The 17,761-nt window shown below is 30.9% G+C and overlaps 1 protein-coding gene, 1 long non-coding RNA gene and 1 pseudogene across 9 annotated transcripts; 2 read left to right on the top strand and 1 right to left on the bottom strand.

Annotated features, from left to right (window-relative positions):
• The first annotated feature begins 8,103 nt into the window (after positions 1–8,103).
• Positions 8,104–10,655, top strand: LOC147944615 (uncharacterized; annotated as a pseudogene).
• A 1,316-nt stretch (positions 10,656–11,971) lies between these two features.
• On the bottom strand, positions 11,972–13,667 carry LOC147944614 (uncharacterized). Of its 3 annotated transcripts, none has more exons than XR_015558517.1 (4): positions 12,829–13,667; positions 12,571–12,754; positions 12,350–12,452; positions 11,972–12,279 (listed from the first exon to the last, which is right to left on the bottom strand). It is a non-coding gene; the product is annotated as an uncharacterized LOC147944614 (long non-coding RNA). The 3 variants fall into 3 exon arrangements; XR_015558518.1 differs by having other exon boundaries at positions 11,972–12,243; positions 12,829–13,662; XR_015558519.1 differs by having other exon boundaries at positions 12,571–12,691; positions 12,829–13,653.
• Positions 13,668–13,992: 325 nt separating this feature from the next.
• Positions 13,993–17,155, top strand: LOC147944613 (senescence-associated protein AAF, chloroplastic). Of its 6 annotated transcripts, none has more exons than XM_087450998.1 (14): positions 14,130–14,227; positions 14,445–14,498; positions 14,594–14,834; positions 14,912–15,058; positions 15,150–15,223; positions 15,317–15,393; positions 15,483–15,554; positions 15,667–15,735; positions 15,810–15,859; positions 15,945–16,056; positions 16,138–16,206; positions 16,290–16,393; positions 16,592–16,667; positions 16,747–17,155. In XM_087450998.1, exons 3-14 carry the CDS (start codon positions 14,605–14,607, stop codon positions 16,912–16,914), a joined length of 1,248 nt encoding a protein of 415 aa, XP_087307124.1. In that variant the 5' UTR covers positions 14,130–14,227; positions 14,445–14,498; positions 14,594–14,604; the 3' UTR covers positions 16,915–17,155. The 6 variants fall into 6 exon arrangements, with proteins under 6 accessions (XP_087307123.1, XP_087307124.1, XP_087307126.1 ...); XM_087450999.1 differs by having other exon boundaries at positions 14,223–14,353; XM_087450997.1 differs by lacking the exon at positions 14,445–14,498 and having other exon boundaries at positions 13,993–14,227.
• The last annotated feature ends 606 nt before the right edge of the window (positions 17,156–17,761 follow it).

The following is a 17,761-nucleotide window of genomic DNA, read 5'->3' as shown; positions in this document are numbered from 1 at the left end:
AAAATTTCCTCAATTGTATAATGTAGATAAATAAATTGAATTTAGAGAAGTGGAAAAAATAGAGATGATTAGGAAAAACATCTCCAAATTCTTGCTGTAAAACAAAAGGACAGAGAATAAATATAGAAATTTGGTGTAATCTTTTAATTTATTTTCAAGTAAAAGAAATATTATTATTTTATAATTTAAAAAACCGTATTCTTATTACCAATCAACATCTTTTTACAAATCTGTATCTAGGATCCAAATGGTGACCACATATTTGGTTATATGGGACAAACAATTTAGTAGTGCGCTACGGTTCAACTGCGGTTTATGCAAGAAAAATATATTTGCGGAACAAGTGCGGTTAATACAAAATAACATTTGATTGAGGAAAAAAGTAATTGCGGTTCACAATAAAATCACACATATACTTCCATACTATGATAATAATTTCATGAATAAATTAGTAAAAATATAAATAATTAATATAATTGTAATGTATTGTCTGTTTTGTGTGGGATAAAGGTAAAGCTATATGTGGAGCGGTTTGGGTTTTGAGAAACTCAGTAGGTACGGTTCTTCTTCATAGTAGAATATCTCTAAAGAGGAAGTGTGGCTTCAGAGTAGTCTATGAGCTATGAAAAACATGAAAAACTTACATATATCTAGAGTGGTTTTTGAGTTGGAGCAAAAGGAATTGGTCGGAGCAATCAACATACCTCCAGCTTGGCCAAACTTTAAATTACAGTCGAAAAAGCGGTTGCCGGCTTTATCTTTCTTTCCCGAGTGGAGAGCAGTCGTAGAACAAAGAAAGACTAATCTTGGAGCTTTCTTGATAGCAAAGGGCGTTACAAGGGACGAACAATTACAATCATATGTAGCTTAGGGATACCCTTCATGGTTACAAGGAGTTTTTGTGTCTGACCAAAGCTTTCTTTAGTTGCTTTGGCTCTTTGTATGTGATTGTTTTGGTTCCTTTTTGTGTGGTGTAGAACTTAAAGTTTAATTTAATTGGAATCATTTAGACAAAAAAAAAAATTGTCTATTTTTGGCTAATGAACAAATATTTAATAAATAATATTTATTTAAACTAAAAGTTCAAGTATTTATGTATATATTTTCTATGCATAAATAAAAACACTATTTATTAATTACTATTTTTGCTATATATGACTTAAATGAATTTATTATTCTTTGTTTTGTTATTTTATATTTATGATTATTTCTTGTATAATTAACAATTTATTATTAACCAATTAGTCATGAAAAATGAATTTTAAAGTGTCCCCCACCATATGTGAAGTTATTTACAAGATAATGCTTTTTCAGTTTATCAGACATAACAAAAACAAAAGCAAATTTCGCTTTTTTTTGTATTTTAGCAAACCGCAAACTAATATAATTTTCTTGATTGGTATAGTTATTGCGGAATTTTTTTTTGTGGAAATATGCCCTTCTTATTTAAGTAGCCATTCATAGCCTTAAAAAAAAACTGTGATTTTCAAAAAGGAGATAATAAGGCATGCACCACTTATTGAATTGTTTTCAGTTTCTTACATGTGGTCGAGTGGGTAATAAACACTTGCTTACTTTTAACTTTTTATTATTATAAACACTATGTATGTATATATATTTTTTTACCGTATATACACATCTTCTTTTAAACATTTTTCTTTGGTGATAATATATACAATTTTTTTCTGGAAAAAATATACATCTCTATTCCTATTAGGTAATATATTAAGATTTATTAATATAATTAATTTGTTATCATTATTTCAAAACATAAAATAATATACAAACATACTAATTATTAATTACTAGTATTTGGCCTGTGCATACGCATAGAATTATTATTTGTGATCATATAATATGTAACTAATTATACATTGTTTGCACTATAATCAGTTTAATTTGGCAAAAGTTTTCTGAATCCAATTTTGCTGTAATGGTTTTTTCAAAGAGTTATTATTTTTTAAAATATTACGTGTTATGTCTTGTCTTCATGACTTCATCTATTTTTTTATTTTATTTTTGTAAATTGGTGTATTTTTTCTTGGTTTTCTCCTCTTTGTTCCAAAGCATAACATATCTGATGTGAAAAATAAAAATCATTTAATTTATATATTTTAGAGCAATCCATACATTCAAATTTAAAAAAACGAATATATATGATATATGTACAGCAAGTAAGCTATGTATTTATATTTTCTTAGTGCCTAATATTTCGTTTTTATCTCAAGTAATTTGTCAAACTTGTTATGCTTTTTTTTTTTATCTATTGTTCCACCAAAGCATAACAAACCTACAAACAAACATAAAAACCATTTTTAGTATAAATTAAGTTCCAACAATCACACATCAACTTTAGAAGAAAAAGCATATGGAAGTAGCATCGAATATTAAGATGGTTGCGAACAAAACTTGGATAGAGGGTAAGAGAAAAAAAAGAATAATTAATATGAAGAAGAATTCAAGTACAAAAAGACAAATCATACTTATAATTTGATGAAGAACAAGATTTTTATCAATTGTTTTTGCAATAGGTTGATTTCATTTTACACGTTGAGTTTTGATTCGAGGGCTAATTTCCTTGTAAAACACATTGTACTTGTAGTCTTCCGACCTAGAGGAAGGTAAAACACACTTTCAAATGACTAAATTTAGGCATTCAAAGATATGAATGATTTAGGAAAAAAGTTCATATTACGAATAAAAAATAAAGGCTTATAAAATATGTCTTGGAGAGAAGAATTGAATTTGACTGTATGTGAAATAGAAGACTAACCTTGTGGTTGTTGTTGTTCCATTTGGTCTTCCACATCTCATGCATAACAAAAGACGAAATTAAAGTCCTACCTGTGCTGCAAAATCCCATAAAACAAACAAAGATTTGAGGATGAGTTACTTAATATGCCTAAACTATTTCATATGCATGAACCCAAAAGTGGTACAGCGAAATAGATATCATACGACAACTCAATTGTTCCTAAAATCTATAAGAAAATGGATTGATATGTTATTAAGGAAAAAATAACAGAGAAGTGAGCCACAAAAACTGAATTGTAAAGGTTTCTCTTTGGCATGATTAGTAAAACTAACAATGACATGGATTCGTAACTAAAGATGATACAACTTTTGATATTGAGATCGATTAACGAGTTGGATCTCACCGATTGAATGTGCAAAGATCCTTGATTGGAGAATTTTTTTTTGTTTCATGGGCCTCCCATCCGTCTTCCTGTGTTACCATATCAAAACAAAAACATATATGAGATTCAAAAAGAAAATAAACAGATTAAAAAAAAAAAAGAATACTCATTGATGATGAATTATCCTTTTAGCCAAAAGTTTTTCAAGTTCATTGATGAAAGACAGATATATTTTTATTGATGATGTAGTATAATATCGCTCAAGCTAGTGGTGGAGAAGCAATGCGTCTCCAGATCATATTAAGAAGAAATAAAGGAAGTTGTAAGAAATTTGGGGATAATAGATACAATTGCAAATAAATTTGAGAAAGAAAATTGGATTTCATAGTTGTATAAAAGAATTTGGGTTCCTCCATGGTGAGGATCATACTTTTTTGTCAACAGTTTCTTATCCTTCGTTTTCTTTTGACTCAATCTCGTCTCTTTCGCTTTCTCCCTTTTCCATTGATTTAGATTTTGGAATATGTGAGTTTTGAACGGAGGACGAAGCAATTAGAGGTAAGTATGAATATGAATTTTTGAAGTGAGAATTATATTAGTGACGCTTTGTTAAAACTCAGAGATCGTGGAGAAAAAATAGAGATAATGGGGAGAAGCAGTTAGAAGAAAATATTTTATTTTCTGTCGTGTTAGTAAAGTTCAATTGTTTTTAAATGTTTAAAGAGTAGAATTTGTTAAATGGAAAAGATTCAGTTTCTTTTGTTCGTTTGGATTTTTTTTTCACACGATCTGTTGTAATTATTTTTATTTGATTTTAAAAAGTAAAAAATATATCTGATGTGGCTTAATTTGATTGGATAGGTGACTTGTGCTTTATAGGATAAAAGATCTATTTAAACATAATTAATTATAATATGTAATCCCTTTTTTTATCATTCACACATTTTACAATGAACCACAAATAATTTTTTCACCAATCAAATATTATTTTGTATCGCTTATTTCGTATTAACTGCATTTTTTCCGCAAATATATTTCTTCCGCATATATTGTAGTTGAATCGTACCACACTATAAAATTGCTTGTCCTGCACGGTCAGTTACGCTGTCACCATTTTCACCATAAGGGCGTGAGTGCTGACATAAGAAAAAGCGAAATTGACAAAGAAAAAAAAACCGCATGTGGTCACCAATCAACAAATCTAGTAACTTTTAGCAATTTTCTAACAAAAAAAACTGTATATTTGACGCAAATAATATAACATGGACCACCTTTCATTGTGGAACAATGGGTCTGAATGGTTAAAGTGAAATTGACCGTGCGGGAAAAACGGTTTTATAGTGCGGTCAATTCAACTGCAGTACATGTAGGAGAAATATTTTTGCAGGACAAGTTTGATTTATACAAAAGAATCGGTACAGAATAATATTTGATTGGTGAAAAAAATTTTGTGGTTCACTATAAAATACCTGAATGGTAAAGAAAAAAAAGCAGTGTGGATTATATATTATAAATAATTATGTTATAAATAAATAAATTAATTGATTAATAATTAGTATGATTGTATATTATTGTATGTTCTGAATTAATAATAAAAGTATGAGTATATTTATGAACCTTAAATACTATAATTGATCTAAAAGTATAAATTTAATTATTTGACATATTGTTAAAAAGTTCAACCATAAAAAAATACAACATATTAAAAAAAAATTCAAGTACTTTGATTTTCCCATAACATATGTGAGACCCAATCCAGCCCGCTAAGGGTCCAACAGCTTTGATCGTAAACCTACGTGTGCATGTGTACATATGTATATATAGGCATATATATCTCCCTCTACCTCCAGCCGCTTCTTTGCACAGCAAACACAAACCCTAAAGCATCAGATCTCCTTGGTTTCAATCCTTCATCGCCATCGTTAGTGGTCAATAGTTGACGTTGCGTTTTCCATTTCTTTTTCGGTTCACGTTAAGCGGAGAGAAGGGTTGGACGTCTCGTTTTCATCTTTTAACACCGGTTTCATTAAGTTGGTTTTAGTGAAGAAAAGGAATTCAGAAACATTGTCAAGTAGGGGTTTTGGCGACCCGTTTCCCGTCGGATCTGAAGGACCCAGATCACGCTTTTGGTGTCGTTGGATAGATCCTGCTGCAAGGAAGAAGTAGCAACTTTCGTCTCTTTATTACGAGTTTGCAGTTTCGACCTGAGGTTTTGGTAGAATAATTTCGGCTTTACCTGAGCACTTGAAGTCAGTTCGATGGTTGTTACAGATAGAAGGGGTGTTAGGGAAGCAACCTGAGCCGTTATTATCACCGGAAAAGATTGTTGCTAGCTGCTTCAGCCTTTCTTTCCAGTTCTTGCCAACTCAAAGACAGGTGAGGGTGGTATTTGCGGATATGCAGTAGCCTCTTTCCTTATATATTCTTCGATAGTTGCTGAGTATAGGCTTGAGAATTATCCTTTGGTTTTTTGTGATTACATGATGAAGTTAGGTTGTTAGTAACTTGAATGTGAGATATTAATGTTTAAAGATACATGTTAAGGCAAGTTTACAATTTACATAAGCATATGAATGAGAATGAGAATGAGAATATTAGTGTGGGCGTAGTTGTGCCATGAGGGCCTTGCTCTGAGTGTGGGAGTAGTTGTGCTGCAAGGGCCTTGCTCTGAGTGTGATATTTAAGGTGCATGATTGCATGATAACGAGATAAAGAAATAAATGAGTTATGTGTTGCATATCGTCGATGTGATGATTGTTTGATGGTTAGACATTCTGATTCTATGCTAAGTAATAGTCGTGTTTATGTTTGGAACGTGTTTACTGTATGGCCTGTGGGCAGAGTTGATCTCCTCACTGAGTAAACTTGTTTTATTCACCCCCTTCTCCTTTCCAGTCTTCAGGTCAGAAGAGAAATGTGAATAGCTAAGCAAGTTTGTACTTCCTTTTGGTGTATTTTGGGAATGGGTTGTGACAACATATTTGCAATATTGTCTCTTATTTGCGTCATACCTTCTCCATCTGCTATCTATGTTGCATCAATGTCACCTATTTCAACCATAAAATTTATTTTCTTATTTGTCTCAGTCATTACATCTAGAAATCTGCATCTGAGAAATTTGAAATCTTGATGAAATTATACAGTCTCACTATAGCCATTACCACTCTTATGTGAACATTATATTTTAGAAAATCATAAAGTATCATTTACTTCTTCTTCCAAACTTCAAACATTCTTTCAATAACATAACGTAAAGATGCATGACATTGGTTAAACAATTCATGTTTATTCCTTGGAGGAGGACCATAATTGAATTGAGACATATGATAGCTCACAACTTGATTTCGTGATAATTTATAAGGAACACGAAATCCTTGTTTGTTTGGATAGCCATAATCAACAAAATAATACTCTCTAATAGAGGCAAAGGAAACTATGTATTATTTTGTTGTGCAATTTGAAGAACAGTTGTATCGTGGCATGATCATGGTGCTCCATTCTAGATATATGTGTATAATATATTCAAATCACATATTGCCATGATGTTCAATGACGCATTATCGTGTCGATTCCAATACATTCCCATGATGTTCAAAAACAACTCAAATCCGTTTTTCTTTTGTTACCATTCACTACATAAGTCTAGAATTTAAGTTTGAGCTTATTTTGGAAGTTGATGGCTTTGAATTTTGAGCTTATATATTAGGCCATATGATTCAATATATTATATTTTCTTTTTGAAGAATATAGATTGGAGATTGTAAGAAAAAAATAGATGATTAGGAACAAGTTTTTCCATACTTATGTTGTAAAAAAGAGGGCGGATATAAAAAGATTACATATAGTGAAGTCACTACAAAAAATCAGGTGTGTTGTATATTTATTTTGTATCACAAAACTAAATGAAGTAAATTTAAATTACTTATTTTCAAGTGAAGCAAATAAAAATGATTAGCATCAATTAGATAATTTGATGTTATAATTATCTAATTTTACGTCAGTTATTTATAATTAATTCAGTTTCAACTAGTTTGTATCACTTTTTTAAATTAATATAAAATATATTTTTATATCATTTAGGTAATTGATGTTTTTTTTTTCTGGATAAAATCACTTTTAAAAACGATTTAAAATTTACATCAATTAAAAACTGATGTTAAACAAAATTATATTTGTAGAATTAATAAATCTATTTAAATACATATTTGTGAGCGAAAAAAATCAATCTAATTTAATTGAAATCACCATCGACAAACCTAAATTTAGGTAATACAACACTGTATCTCTTTTTTTCTTAGAGTTTTCACTACAAATTAGATCCTTAATCATAAGTAAGTGTGTTTTCAACTTTGATTCTATGATTAGTTTTTGGTGTTTATTAATCTTCTTAGTTTTTTTCTAGTTTTATTCTCTGTAATTTTTTTCTGCAAAGTAAACACCAAACGTTCTTTGATGTTCTTAATTTTTAAGTTCTTATTCTTGTTCGAAATAGTAATATTGTTAAACAAACTACCTTATTCCTTAAATCTAGGATGATTTATTCAACATGGACTAAATTGCTTATTTTCTTTGCGTATTATTAATAATATTGTTAATTGAGGTTAATTAAGTAAGCAAATTCATTTTTTTGTCATTATCTTTACCAAGAATCGAGTTTTTTTTTTTAATTTAACATGAACTTATAAAACCTCTTCAAATAAAAATTTATTTGGCGAAAACAAAATTTCAGATCCCGCCCACTTAAATTTTGTCTCAAGCGCCAAACTATTATTTTTAATATATATCGAAATGATTAGAGTTAGGGTTTTTAAAGCAAATCCATTTGCTAGAAACTGCTGGCAGAAAAACAGAAGAGGTAATCGTAAATCTGGTAGAATTAACTTGGTTTTTTTCTTTTTTAATCTAGATCCCGTTTACATATTCTGTAGTGTCTAACAAGTTTTTTATTTTATTTTTAGTTTACGATTGATGATGGATTCAGAGACACAAGCACCTGAAGATTTATCACAGTTGGAAACAGATTACACGATGCCTCCTCCACTTGCTTCTGAATGTAAAAGCTTCAAATGGAAAGTACAAGTCATAGGTAAATCTGATTAACACTGAACATTATTTTTTATTAAATCATTTATATATAGCTCTTGGATCTGTTAATAATTTCAATTTTTCAACCAAAGCTAAAGAGTTTTGTTTTTTTATTTAATTTGTTGTTTAAACGGTGAGTTATCCCTAGGAATACTTATAGACGAGAGACATTAAATATGTTTGTATTTATATTTTTTTTAATAGTTAATTTATTTACTATATATTAATCAGATTAATTATGTTATATGTGTTCATGAACAAGATACAGATGGAAACATTGATAGCAAAATGGTGACATCTATGGAAATATCAAAACATCAAAGTGATTGTGCATTTCAACGAAAACAGACAGCCAATAGGAGACTCTGGTTGTTTACTTGGATCATGGTTAGGCCAATTAAGCACTGATTTGAATTTGCTCCCCATCGACTACAATGATTGGAGGTTGGTTAGTCATCTCACAAAAAATAAGGCGTGGGATGTAATTCAGGTAACTTCTTCCATCTAGTGATCTCTATTGATTCTTTTTTAATTAAACAATGTTTTGAGATAATATTTTAGTTTTGATCTCTATTGATTTGTTGTATGTGCTGTTATTTCAGTCTAGATTCTGGTTTGATGATCCCACTATGAGAAAAAAATATGTGATGAGTGCACTAGGTAGCAGATGCAAGGATGTGAAACTACATATTTGGAGAGATCACAAAAAAGATACTATGGATGAAACATTGGCCAATAAACCCATTAATTTCTTGAAGATTAATGGTATAATTTAGTTTACATGAGGTTTGAGCAAAAGTGGAAGATATTATTCGTTCCATATTTAGTTGTACTTGATTGAGTCTATATCAAATGCAAGTCAGGATGTCAAAATGGGTAGAAACCCATGGGTTTACCCTGTTTGTCTATTATTTTAACGGGTATAGGTTAAGTTTTTATACCCATATAAATAAATGGGTTTTGATGGGTTCGTCAAATGGGTTCGTGGGTTTATCGGGGTAAACCCATTAGGGTTATGGGTTACCAATGGGTTGATTGAAAAAAACAAAAATAATATATATATGCATATAATACAATATAGATATATATTAATATGTAAAATATTTTCTTTTTATAACTAATTTATGTAAAATATATAAAATAAATGTTAAGTTTTTCTACTTTGCTAAAAACAAAAGAAAAAGTAAACAATAATATATATGTCAATGATCTAAAATGAATGTGAAATTTTTCCAATAATATCTAGAAATTAACTTCTTAAGCTTGAAAACTTTGGTTGGTTTTTTAATTCTATTTTATATAAATATTTTATGGATTTAATATCAATTATTTTATTTTATTTTATTTTTATATGGGTAACCCATATAACCCATTTAGCCATTGGGTTTTATATAATTGGGTTTGGGTATATAAATTCAACCCATTATAATAAATGGGTCAGGTTGAACCCGCCCACAAAAGTCTCTAACCTATGTGGGTATGGGTCGGGTCGGGTCGGATTACCCATTTTGACACCCCTTTATCCAAGTAATTTTTTTTATATGGTGAGTTTTCAGAAAATGCAAGAGCGGAATAAAAGGAACCAAAAGAAACATACCATGCCAAATGTATGTGGAAGAAAGAGCTTTTCAAGAAAAAGAGATGAGATTGTAAGTAACTTATATGTGTTGTAAAACTTGTGTAGTATATTAATATTAACGTAGTGTATATTGTTTATGCATGAATTTTTTACAAAGAAAATAAAGACGGGAAAAACTCCATGTCGAGCAGAATTTTTCGTTGAGTCTCGCATGAAGCCTGATGGAAGCTTTGTAAGTGAGGAGGCAAAAGCACGCGCAGTTAGTTTTTTTTTTCCTGTCAACCACATGAGATTAGTTTAAAAATGTGCTTTTATAGTTTTAGTGTTCACAAGTTAATTATGACATTTCTATATATTGGTTGTTTTTTCTAGGAATCACTTATAACTTTAATGAGTCAAAATCCACAGAGGATAAACAATGTTACAGCTAGTTTGGATGATGAATTTGCTAAGTGTTTGGTCCAGAGCGTTCAGGACGAGTCATTGTGTTGGTCGTGGACCCACACCTTCAAAATTAGTGAGACGCTCAACTACAACTAGAGCAGAGATAGAAAATTCTGAAATGGTCATTGGGCTCAAGACACAAGTGAATGAACTATCCAACCAAGTTAGTGGACTGACTACCTTCGTCCAACAAATAATTGGTACATCCACTCTTGATCAGGTATTAATATAATGCTAGTTTTTCTACGTTAATTTGTATCTTAATAATTTAATATATCAAACTAATTTAGGCAAGAACATGGGCTACAAGTTTTGCTGCAGCTTTTAAGAACATACCAAATCCACCTTCGACAAACACACCAAATTTGCCTAATCCTAATCAGGTAAATAGTATTCATATATTAATTTAAAATTTCAGATCCCACATTTTATATAATATATATATAGTTTTTATCAGGGAATGGACGATGGTGCCAATGGATATTCAAACAGTGGAAACAACATTAGAGATATATGATCACGGAATGGAAAATGGTGCCAATGGACTTAGTTTTACAATGTTTTTAGCTGCTTTGCTTTATTTATGTTTCATGGATTCGCAAGATGGATGACTTATGTTATTTATTTCTAATTTATGTTTAATATATGGGTTTTTATTTAATTATTTTTGGTTTTAAATTTTTAATTTGTAATCTTTTATAAATAAATTAAATAAGCTATTCTGAAATTAAAATTCAATTATTAATATGAAAATAATAATATTCGAATTAGTTTTTTAACAAAATCAATTATTAGAATCATTTATGAAAACTGACATGAAGTTACCATCAATTATGTACAAATGATAATAATATCTCAAATCGATTAACGCAAATGATACAGTTACTAAGATCACTTAAGAAAATTGATACTACTTTTTACTTCAGTTATATATAATTGATTCTAATATTTGAATGGTTATTGTCAATGATACAACAATTAAAATCACTTCAAAAAATTGACACCAAAATAACATCAATTACGTACAAGTGATATTAATAGTACAATCGGTACTTGAAACTGATGCAATTATTCTAATCATTTGTGATAATTGACACTAATTTTAGATCAGTTTAACTAAATGACATAAATTCTAACATCACTTAAATAAAATGATATAAACGTTGACATCAATTTTAAGCAAATAATATATATTGACATTGATTATAATAATCGATGTAAATATTTGAATATTAGCATCAGTTTGATATAAACTGATACAAATTATTTGCATCAACAAAATATAAATCATTCATTAAAGTGATGCAAATTATTTTTGCATCACTAAAAACTGATGCAAAAATAGAAAATAAATGATGTAATACCACAATTTTTTTTGTAGTGATTGGTTTATCTTGGTCATTTGATTACCACCATGGGTGTTCGGGTTTCTTGATTCTTCTTGTGAACACTACAAGAATATTGAGTTTTAATAACGTCGGAATAACGCTATCTATCAATATGATAGCATTTTGACAAACGCTGTATCTGCGCCCGTCATCATAGGTCCAGCACTTTAGATAACATTTTTTTGTTTTGCTATTTTATTGTTGTATACAATAACGTTTATTTGTCCGCAATTAAATATTATATAATAGTATTTATATAAATGTAATTAGTTTCTATATATTATTTTATACTAATTTGATTCAATATATAATAAGATTCAGGATTTAAAGACGGTATATTAATATCAAAATAATTCATTAATTGTCACAAAAATACAAACATAAGTTCAAATAAACGCAAGTAACAATTTTTTACAAAGTTTACAAGATTCCATTTTCACCTTGACTTGTAATCACTTCAAATTCTTGGACTTCACTCAACACATGTCTTCTTGCTTTAAATTCTCCATCTTCACTAAACACATGTCTTCTTACTTCATCAACAATTTCGCATTTGTGGTCAGAAATAACTTTGCCAGAGCATATCTTGATGAGACAAACCTCATGTTCCCTTGTTAACATAGACACGGTTGTGTTTTCATGTTCTCTGTAAGTGACAAATCAAGTTTTTATATCATAAAATAGAATTGACAAAGAAAAGACTGTGTGCTACTTACATGTTCATCAAAGTTATGTTGTCACTGTTAAATAAGATCCTTCCTGAAAATAGGTATCAACCGGATTTTTCTCTATATATAAATCCTTCATTTTTCATCAGATCTATCAATTAAAACAACAACGTCATTACATAGAGAAAAAAATTAAACAATAATTTGAGCTAAACAACAACTAAAACCATTGAAGTTTAAAAACACAAACTTTTGTGAAAAAATCTCACCTCATTAAAATTCACACCTCCAAGCATAATCTTTAGCAGTCTTAGTAGATCTTGCTATTAGTCTCTTAAGAACAAGAGACGCTTCATCTGGGCCAAAGATTCTGCCGCTGTTTCATCAACTCTGGAACCAATACCACCCACCTTTAAAATCTCTTCAGATTTTCCTTGAAGGTTCAAGAAGAATCTAAATCCAAACACAGTCATTTAAAATACTAAAGAAAAATCATAGATCAAGGCATCGAATTTTAGATTTCTTACAGATTTGGGAATATGAATGGGAGAGAGGGTTCTATGGACGGCGTTGATAGAGGGTTATCACAGGGAGAGGATTCAGAGGTGGGAGGCTTGAGTGAAAGGCATGAGAACTGATGTTGAGATTCAGTGGCTGAATGGTTGGTGATAGGGAGGGTCGACGAAGATAAAGAAATTGGTGGTGTCGGTTGAATGTGTATATGTGGCAGAGAAAATATGGTGAAGAAGGGGAGAAAAGAGACGAAGAAACAAAGAGGAGAAGTGAGGAAGTGGAAAAGACTAATAGATCTGAGATTTGAGTGTGTTTAGGTCAAATGTTTGAGGGGCGACACTTAAAAAAAATCAATGATTTTCTAAATTCTTAAAAGTTAAAACGATAAATATAAAAATATCTAGAGTAAAAAAACAATAAATACCAAGGGGAAGTACAATCTTTTGAGGACAGTAATATATTATAGCGTTTCCCAATATAGAAACGCTATAAATAAGTTACGGGTAAGTCAAGCATAGCATTAACACATAAACCGCTATATTATAATGCTATTAAAACTCAATATTCTTGTAGTGGAAGTTTGTAACATCTCGTTTCCAAAAATATGATAGTACATGGGAAGAAGTTTAAAAGAAGGAATTTGGTTACCTATATAACAAGACGGTCGCTATTTGTTTCAAGTCCAAATATCTACACAATTTACTCAAAGTAGATGAAAACATTCAATGGTTCCACGATTATAAATACAGATGTAAAGAATTCTTAAGAAAAGGAAAAAATAAAACACAAGAACATAGCATAAACCAAAGATTTCTTAACATCTTCATTTGTGTTTTTTTTTTTAATTTATTTTACTCATTGTTTTTATCAAACTTTTATAGTTTTATGTTGCATTCAACAATTAATTATGATTGAAACTTAAGTATCTTTACAATTTTAATACTATAACAAATTTGTTTTATAAAATTATTACTTAACATAAACAATAAATTTATTTAATATAAAAAATGATCAACTTTTTAAAAAAGCAACTAAACATTTTTAATATATTCTTAATAATGTTTTATCATATTAATTTCATTTATTCATTACCTCTAACAGAAATTTCTTATAATTAAAAAGATAAAATTTTATTAAAAAAAATCCAAATTTATGCAACTGAAGTGTTGAACCAAATTGAGATTAATGATATTAAGGGAAAAAGAGTGGTACCCACTATTACAATGACCAGAGAATCGAAATAGAAAGGAAACGTACGGCATGGTTGGCTCACACTGGTCCACAAGTAACTCTTGTGGTTACAATCTTCACTTGGGTTCCCATAATTCTACTTCTTTGTCTCCTTCCTTCTCCTCTTAATATCCTTAATCCTTCTTTGGATATTACTCTTCTTCTTCATCTCTTCCCCACAAGGTTTGTCTCCTCTCTTCTCTCTCTCTAACTAGACTCTCTGTTCATCACTGTTATATCTCTCCAATTCCCAATTTTTCCTAGATGGGTTTGTCTTAAAATTCAACAATTTGAGTTTTGATTCAATTGGTAAATTTCTCCTTTGTGAGAAAAATTGTCTCTTTATCTCGTCTTAGAATCGAATTGAATCAAAGAACTGTTTCATCTCTCCAATTCCCAGGTTTTTCTTGATGGGTTTGTCATAAAATTCAATAATTTGAGTTTGATTCAATTGGTAAATCTCCCCTTTGTGAGAAAAATTTTATCTTTATGTCAAAGGTCCTTACTTTATTACTCAGTATGTGAATCGATTTTGATTTGGTTTTATAGGTTTGATCCCAATGGCTCTTAACGTGAGCAAAGTGGTACCAAACAGTCCAGGTTTAGGGAAGAGTGTTAATGCGTCAAGATCTCAAAGAGTTTTGTTGGCGTTTGTTCATCATCCTCTAGTTGCTAAAAAGGGTTTATCTATTGAAGAGTTAAAGCAAGGTACAAAGACTATCACTTTTGTTAGTTCTCGGAGATCTTCTACATTGTGCTTTGTTGGGAAATCACAAGACACGGAAACTAAGTAAGCCCCGTTTTGGTTTTGTCTTAGCTTCCATTTGCACTGGTTTGTGTTATTGATACTTATTGGTAATGTGCTAGTTCCCAAATTGTACAAAAAGAAGGTGAGAAGCAAGTGATGCCAAGGAGGAAAAGTAATAACTCAAGCCAAGTTTTGGTTGATTATGTGTCCAATGATGCTAAGTTTGTGAATGAGAGAGCTCGTAGTGACTTTGTTATTCTATCTCGGTATTTTTTTTCATATCCAAACGTTTTACATTTATATATCACTTAAGGTCACTTATGTGTTGTTACGATTTATGTTTTGATTCTTTTTCAGTGGCATTATGAGACTTGATGCTCGTGCGCGCCAGGATGTAGCGATTCTTGGGTCCGGGTTTCTTAAACTGGACGGTGAGATATGGTTCTCTTTCACACTTACATATTATGTGTTTCTTTGTTCTTGTACTGCATTCTGATCCTGTCTTTTGTTTGTTTATTATGTAGCTCGGGCAAGAGAAGATACAGAGAAGATAGATCGTAATGTCAAAAGAAAGGCTGAGCGTCTTCATCATATTGCTACTGTATGATGCTTCTCATTTATAGATGCACATATACTAAACGTTCTTCGAGCTATGTTTTCTCTTACTTTGCTAATGGTTTATGTCCATAGATATTTAAAAACATAGCTGAGTCTAAGTTGAAAAATGCTGCTGATAAGCATTGGAGCGATGGCGCCTTAGAGGTATAATCACTATGTGAGCAGATCTGAGTATTGACCTGATAACAGTAACTACTCAATGTACATATATTATTGGGTTTAAACTGGCAATAGAGATTTACCCTGACTTTTCCAGGCTGATTTAAGGCGTGCAGATTACCGTGCTAAACAACGGGCGATGGAGGATGCATTAATGGCTTTAGAGGTAAAGGCAAAGTCTTAAATATATTTTGATTCATCTTCTCTTATTGGCACTTAATGTGTCCTGTTTTGGTGCAGTTCATCAAGAACGTCCACGACATGATGGTGAACAAAATGGTTAACAGCTTGTAAGATAACGAACACTGTATGTTTTTTTTTGTGTGGTTTCTTGATGTCAAGTTCTAAAATTGGATTTTTCTATTGAATCTTAAGAGGGGTTACATCTGAAACTGGTACCACGGATCGTATATCACTTGAGAAGAATGGAAAAGCTCTTGATTTTTTTCCAGGGGAAGTTTCATCTGATCGCATATCTGCTATTGAGGTCTGATCCCACTTGAGAAAACGCTGTGTTCATTAAGTGTTCTTCTCTCTGACGATTTCTTTTTTTTTGATATTGAAACAGGAAGCTTACAAGAGTATGGCATCAGCACTCTCAGAAGCTGATGGAATTGACTACACTGACCCTGAAGAGGTCGGTCCAAAATTGTCATTCTTTTTCTTACTTCTGGTAATCAAACTTTTACATAAATGATCATAATATTTTGGTTTGAACAGCTCGAGTTGTTAGTCACAACTTTGATCGACCTTGATGCGATGGATGGTAAAAGTAGTGCATCTCTCTTGGCTGAATGCTCAATCTCTCCAGACGTCAATACAAGGTAAAACCATTATTCTATTATGTTCTGTTAATAACTTTCTTGTGTGACTTCTTCGCTATTAGAAGAAACAAAACATTCTTTTGACCTTCTGGTCTGTATATGTTTTGTATTAACTATGTAATTCATACGTAGGACACATTTTATTTCTTGAGATCATCCGATACTTTATCGTTTGGTCATTTTCTGTTCTTGTTGTAGAAAAGCGTTGGCTAATGCCTTAGCAGCTGCACCATCCATGTGGACACTAGGAAATGCAGGCATGGGAGCATTACAGGTAAAAGAATTTTTTGATGACTATTTTTGAAACTGGACTTAGAGCAATATTAAATACCCATCGATGAACCTTTCTGTAGAGACTCGCTGAAGACAGTAACCCGGCGATTGCAGCAGCTGCTTCGAGAGCGATCATTGCACTGAAGAAGCAATGGGAAATAGAGGAAGGAGACTCACTTAGGTTTATGATGAACTTCGAGACACCAAATGATGACGACGATGGAGACAGTGACCATGATGACATCTGAAAATGATTTTATTCATGTAAACGAAGATGAAGTTTGTATAGATAATTTTCAATGAAGGTAGTGTTACAGAGTCAAGACAATATTACTAGGGAACTACGTTGGGGTCATGTAATTAAAAGAGGCCGATTTAGTAGTTGTTGTTGGATGTGGTCATATATAACCCCTTTGTACCTTAAATTGTATGCAACTATAATGTTTTTTGTTTTACCTTCCACATAATAATAACATGGATAACACATAATAATAGTATGGGATAACAATGATTTGCTCCTTCATCACTTTGTCACAAGCACTTTTAGGGTCTTAATGGTGATGAAAGGTAGAGGAATAGCATAAAAGTTCAAGTTGAATAGGGAAAGCTACCTCGTATTGGGTTAAATGTTAAGAGTATATATACTAAATGACTATGGATTCAAAAAGAATTAATAAATTAACCTTGTCTAGAGTATTTTTGTCAGAGGGGTAGCAAAATTATAAAGGTTTTGTCTTATTCTCCTTCTTTCTTCTTTGATTTTAATCTCTTGTAATTTCCGCTGTTGTGTTTTTTTTTAACGCATGCCATTTTGTTTTTTAACACACTACTTCCTCAAAATTACAAGTGATAGCAAAAGATCATTCTCTTCAGACCATCTACTGGTTGTTGCTTCCCCTAAATTTTCTTATTAAAAACTAATAAAAAAATACAAAAATGAGAGAGAAAGAAAGAGAACATTGCTTAAGGTATTTAGTGTAGAAATTTTTCAGCCCTTTTCTATACATGTTAGTTTCTTATTAGTTATATATTAAAATATTAATTTTTTTTCTTTGAGCAACGGTGAATACGTTCTCCCGCTGGTGATGCTCTTAA

The sequence above is a fragment of the Camelina sativa genome, chromosome 5 (genome assembly GCF_030686135.1).
Source record: "Camelina sativa cultivar CO46 ecotype springtype chromosome 5, ASM3068613v1".
NCBI lineage: Eukaryota > Viridiplantae > Streptophyta > Magnoliopsida > Brassicales > Brassicaceae > Camelina > Camelina sativa.
Note: the sequence above shows the minus strand (reverse complement) of the source record. Positions and strands in the feature narration are given on the sequence as shown.

Excerpts from the sequence above, each read along its gene's own strand:
- LOC147944613 (XM_087450996.1), top strand. Across the intron at positions 14,835-14,911 it reads TCACAAGACACGGAAACTAA|TTCCCAAATTGTACAAAAAG; the intron begins GTAAGCCCCGTT and ends GTAATGTGCTAG. Across the intron at positions 15,224-15,316 it reads CGGGTTTCTTAAACTGGACG|CTCGGGCAAGAGAAGATACA; the intron begins GTGAGATATGGT and ends TTTATTATGTAG.